This window comes from Stegastes partitus, unplaced genomic scaffold (genome assembly GCF_000690725.1).
Source record: "Stegastes partitus isolate 25-593 unplaced genomic scaffold, Stegastes_partitus-1.0.2 Scaffold1523, whole genome shotgun sequence".
In the NCBI taxonomy this organism is placed as follows: Eukaryota; Metazoa; Chordata; class Actinopteri; family Pomacentridae; genus Stegastes; species Stegastes partitus.
The window spans coordinates 75,687-81,806 of NW_007579254.1; the positions used below are offsets into that span (position 1 = coordinate 75,687).

At 45.1% G+C, this 6,120-nt stretch overlaps 1 protein-coding gene across 1 annotated transcript in view; it reads right to left on the minus strand.

Moving 5' to 3' along the window:
• The window catches only part of crybg2 (crystallin beta-gamma domain containing 2), a 49,853-nt gene that overhangs the window by 24,714 nt on the left and 19,019 nt on the right, over positions 1 to 6,120 (minus strand). Inside the window, exon 5 of the mRNA XM_008300307.1 lies at positions 998 to 1,994. Coding sequence (XP_008298529.1) covers positions 998 to 1,994 — 997 coding nt within the window. The remainder of the gene's footprint in view (positions 1 to 997; positions 1,995 to 6,120) is intronic.

The window sequence follows — 6,120 nt, forward strand, 5'->3', positions numbered from 1 at the left end:
TTTTCTGAGCAACATCTGGCACCTTTGGGATTAATAAAGTTTTATCGTCTTTGATCTTTATCAAAAGTGTTTTCTCAGAATCAGCTGCCAAGTTTCTTGCGCAACCAAACAAGCAACTGTGGAAAGCAAATCCAAGTTTTAAACCTTTAAAGAGCAATTAAACTGATCTTATAGTAAATCTCCTTAAAATGAGATTTTGCTTTTATTCTGTTTCTGTCTCGTGCAGCAGGTCTTCTTGCACATTTCTAGTCGTGCTTTTGACATTTCTTTCTTCACAACAAGATTATTTTAACAATAATTAAGTTCTATTTGTGATGCTGACAGACTTGAAAAATTACATTTAAAAGCAGATTTCATCAGAATCAGGAGACAACTTTCCTACACAACCAAACCAGCAGCTTTAAAGTGCAAATGCAAGTTTTTAAATCGTTTTCTTGTTGATCAGTCAAACTTTTATAACAGTCAGTCTTTTTAAAGTTCTATTTCACAGTCGTTTTAATGCATAGAACCAGTCGCGCTTTGAGATTTCTGCTTTCACCGCGACACACTTTAGATGAACTAAACTCAATTTGTCACGCTGACACATGTTTTAAAAAAAAAAAAGCATTAAAAACGTGGCAGCCAACTTTCCTGCACAAACCAGCAACTGCAAAGTTTGCTGATAAACCAACATGTTTCATTTTGTCTGTTTCTGTCTAGTTTTTCATGCATGTGCGTCTATCTTTAAAACAGCTTTTCTCACCTGCGTCTCGTCTCCTGAATGTAAATGATGTGTTCTGTGACATGCAAACTGCTGCACCTCCCTCAGAGCCCTCTGTCTGTCTGATACACTGAATAATTCTGCCATCATACGAACACATGAGGGCAGATTTATGGGCATTTTTCATAATGAGGAGCTTTCATAAAGCCGGTCCCTTGAAAAAGAGATCTTGCAACCTCAGTGGGACTCACCTGGTTAAACAAAGGTTAAATAAAAGAAGACAGTAAGAGTGAATACCTGCGTTTGCATCATGAGCTCCAGAGGAGATCTGGAGTCTCTGGGAGCTCTGAGCCCCAGATCAGCAGGCAGCGTGTACAGTCCGTTCAGGGACTTGGATGGAGATCCGTCCACCTTCTTCCCGTCCGGCACGGTGGCGTTGATGGGACTCTGAGCATCCTCCACGATGGGAGGCAGCGAGGACATGAGCGGCGGGGGGGCGGCCCGGACGCCGGTGGCCCGTGGCCTCAGGGAGGGTCCCATGTTCTTCAGGGTGTCCACCAGACTCTCCATGTCGCACTGGATGGGGGACTCTTCCTCGGGGGAGGCCGGGGGCGTGGACGGGGGAGCAGCGGGGTCGGAGACCAGCTCCACCAGGGTGGCCGTGAACACTCCAGTAAACTCGGACGCCTCGCTGCCGTCGGCTGGAGAGGAGGAGGGAAGCGGCTGCGTCTCCCAGCGGGACCTGATCCTCTGAGACTCTGCCTGTCTCTGGGCTTCTCTTTCACCTGCCGGCTCCTCCCAGGCCACCGGGCTCCTCCTCCACACGGCTTCTTGGCTTTCGCGGCTCAGATCAGCTTCAGTGCTGTCGCTCAGGGTCATGTGCTGCTCTGCGGAGGGGGAGGGGGAGGAGAGGGAGGAGCTCAGGTGTGCTGCAGCCTCGGGCAGGTGAAGGCTGCTGCTGGAGTCGGAGACGTCCTCCTCTCTGCTCGGCCGGTACTGGGTCACCCCCTCGAATCTGTTCTTCCATCTGTACTCTGGAGGCACGTCGAACTCGGAGGCACTCGTTCTGACTGAGTCCACCGAGTCCTGAGCCACGTCCTCGTCACCCACCAGAGAAACTTTACGAAACCGCTGCTTGGTTTCGTCCTCTCTGGGAGGAGACGAGCTCTTGAAGGACAGTTTGGTGCTCAGGCTGCCGTAGCCCGAGTTCATGGTGTCGACCGAGTCCTGGTCGGGTTCTGTCAGCCGGCTGTCTGAAGTGAAGACGTGTGAAGCCGCTGTGGCCTGGAGGGACCTGAACAAGCAGAGATAAACAGGAAAACATGATGACAAACGATGTCAGCGACACTAGACTCATAAATGCAGGCTGATTATTTAATGGCTGAAGGTGCAGACGGTGCTGCAGACGGTGCTGCTGCGGAGGATCAGGGTGTGGCGACCCAGCAAACAATGCAAATCACACAAAGCAGCTTTGCATATCTTCACTTGCATGTAATGGCAAATAAAGCTGACACCTGATGATCACAGCGGCCGTGTGGCTCATCCGCCGGCCGCATTTCTAACGTTTAACGACAGACAAAAGCCGCAGAGTTTTTGCAGAAACTGTAAATGATTCAAATTGTGCCAAGAGGATCGTGTGAACACGAGACAAACAAAGTCACCCAAAGTCAACACGGCGCTTTTTACAGCGACTCTTTGGAAGAGCTTCAGATCGGAGCAGCTGGAGGTTAAACAAAGTGAACGATAAACGAAAACTAAAGTCTGCTGAAGCAGCTCTGTCATTAAAAGTCGAGCAGTCGATCCTCCGTCTGAGTCATTTGACCTTTAGGGATCTTTAAAGGTTGGGTCACGGTATTATTCTGTCAGATACTTTTGTGCCGCCGTCGGCTGCGTGGGCGACCGGCAGCGAAAGGTGAACAGAATACCTCCTCGGTGGCGTCACCAACTGTCACCAAGCTCACAACAAAACTATTCAAAGGTCAGAGGAAGAGAATTTCCTGAGTGAACTACAAACACTTGGCAGCAGCTGCTGTTTGCATCACTGAGGAGGATGATTGAAGGATGTTGTGTTTGCTGCATCCAGAGATGCTGCAGAACCAGTAGAGGACAACCTGCAGCCTGTTATCACAAAGAGGTCGCAGCTGATTTGCATAAATTTGTGGAACGTTCTTGCTCGATGGAGTCATTTCAGTTGAGGAACAGAAACGATAAAATCTGCATGTCTGAAGATTCTCAGTCATCCAGGTCACGGTTGTTCTCGTAGCTTCAGTCTCAAGCTTAAGTCCAGTTGATTAAACCAGGAGAAAAATCCACATCAGTACATGTCTTGTCATGTCATGTTCTCGACACACTTTCACTTTCTTCACTGTGACTAAAATCCTCCACTGTGGGATTAAAAAAGATTTTCTGATCTCATCGTAAAATTCTTTACAGAACTCCAGGAATCACTTTGTGTGTAAATGAGAAACATCTGATGAATAAAAGTCCAGCAGGCGGCGCATCAGGAGGCAAAGCGAGATGCAGAGTGTAAAAAACAGATCATAGCCAACAGAAGAAGTGTTAAAACAAGATGACCTCTGAGATGAACGGACGCTACAGACGACAGCAGACTGGTTCTCTGGATTTACACACATTAAAGTCATAACGTAATAAAAACATTAATATGAAGGTTAGGAACCTCTACGCACTGAAGCCGAACAAACTTTGGTTCAAATACGACTTGAAGCTTCAAACGGTGCCGATGCTTTGGCTGCACTTAATGCTCTTTTTCTTTAGAAATTGATCCGACAATTTGCTATAAATTAATTTAATCGGTTTTAATCTGTCGCGACACTCTTCACACTCCGGTTGTTTCAAATGTGCTTTTGATTCAATTTCAAACTGACCTTTTCCAAACACATGAAGGATTAAGATCCTGTAGTTTCAACCAAGGTGTGGATTTAGCTGAGTCATTTACATATTAGTGATTAAAAACAATATAAAATACGACTTTACTACTAAATAATAAGCCTGAGAACTGCTATGGTCCTAATGTGGAGCTAATCTTCACAGATAGAGAGCATCCTATAACAGATCATCTTCTATAAAAAGCACAATATTAAACTGTAAATAAGAACTGGTGTCTTTATTGCAGCCAAACTGAGTTTTATCAGCTCAGGTCTCGTCTCCTCTGGACGGTTGGACGGTAACAGCTCAGACAGACAAGCAGAGGGTCGAAGAAACATGATTTTAAAGCTCCGGTGTGGTTCGTCTTTCACACCTCCGGTGGAAATCACCTCCTCTTTCAGCGCCTGGCGTTGCAGAACACATTTCTGCGGAGCCACACCTTCACCTGCAGGCAGCGGCTGACTGGCAGTCCTCCTAAAACAGCCAGTCAACGTCTCCAGCTGACAGCGCACAGGCAGACATTTGAATATTAGGTTTCAGGTACGTTCTGTGAACTCGCACAGCCACACCTGGAACATCTGTGCACATACATGTCCTGGGACACATATGGGACAGGGAGGGATCAGGTGTAGAGAACTTCTCATGCAGGAGCAGAACCTGCCTGTTTTCAGAGCAACATCCGCCTCCAGACGGCCGCTCGGTAAATGTTTAACCTGGAGTCTGCAGCCAGCTTTAAACGGCACCAACAAAACAGTTATTAAAGCGTTTGGCTGCATCGCTGTGAAGACGACACACTAAAGCTACAAACTGAGCAAACACATGAAGTCAAAGCGAACAAACGAACAGAGACGAACACCAGCAGCACGATTCAGTCACAACCACAGAACTGATCCGACTGTTGGAGGACTTTGATGGGAACAGATCAGATTTGTTTTGGTTCCTTTTCTCTACGAGGGGTTAATGGATAACTCACTGAGGTCTATCCATCATCTCTACACCTTCATCCTCACCAGGGTCATGGGGGCTGGAGTCTATCCCAGCTGACTCAGGGTGAAGGCAGGTTCACCTGGACAGGTAACCAGTCTATCACAGGGCTACACTTAGAGACAGACAACCAAGCACACTCACATTCACACCTACGGACAATTTACAATCACCAATTAACCTCAGCATGTTTCTGGACTGTGGGAGGAAGCCGGAGAACCCGGAGAGAACCCACGCTGCACGGGGAGAACATGGAGACTCCACGCAGAAAGATCCCGGGTGTCCTCACCGGGACGTGAACCAGCGACCTTCTAGCTGTGAGGCCACGATGCTAACCACTGATCCACCTGCAGCTCTGAGACTTTAAATGACAAATAAATGAAAATATTAAAGGAGCCATGAACCACCACAGACGTCTGGTCTTGACCTGATTTAGTCTAATTACTATGACAATTCGTTAAACGTTGTCCTAACGTGAATAATTAACACCAAGCCGACAGGTTTAATATTAAAGCTGTTATGTTAAGGCCACAACGCGATGAGCAGCTACAAGCTCCAACAGGATTTTACCAGGAAGAAGATGTAAAATGGGGCTTTTTAAAAACTTTTTTTTACAGATAAAGTTCCTGCAGACTTTAAACACAACGTCCAGTTTTTACCAGAATAAATCCCTGTTTACTAAAATGCTGAACATTAACAAAAAATACAGAAACAAAATGAGAGATGTTAAATTTAGCAGTTCTTTGTGATTAGAGTCTGTAAAATTCTTTTTAGTTTGAGTTCAGTCTGTTGGTTTGCAGAGACAGAAAACTACAAATAAACTAAATAAACCAAAAACATTCAGCAGCAGTCAGGAGGTTTGTTCAGACATTCTGGAAATGTTTAACATCAAACTATTTAGCATTTTGATGATTTTTTATGCACCAATTTGTTGCTCTTCAGCATTAATTTAGTGTAAAAACATGTTATTCATGTGAAAAAGAAAGCTTGAGGTGACAACACATGAATCAAACTAAATTAAATGCACGGCTGCAAAAAAATGTAAAATCAAAAAACTAGAAATGTAATTTATAGATTTAAATAAAGATTTTAACATTATTTTGATGAGTTTACAGAATAATTTAACTTTCTCTCCACCTTCAGTTCAGGATTTTAAGTCCTTAAAGTTTGTGTTTCTGCTCCCAGTGAGGTTCATTTAAACTGTAGAAGAACTAATTCCTGAATTAAATGTAGATCTTTGTTTAAACACAGCCTAATGAGAACTTTTCATAACTTTAGAGGACGGTTCTCAAACTCTAAACCTGTGTTCTGGTGTCCTGGCTGTGAACAGGTGGAATCTACCTGTGAGTCCTCCTTTGTTTGGATAATGAACCTGTTCAAGTGTTCAAGTGTTTATGTCTGTCGTAAACTTTCTGTACATTCAGGAAATTTCACACATAGTTTACAGGAGGAGGAGGAGAAACGCCCTGCTGGAGCCGCGGCGACGAGGGAAAGTCATGGAGGTATTTCAAATAAAAGTTTTTACTGGCGAGGGAACACAGCCGAGGTCA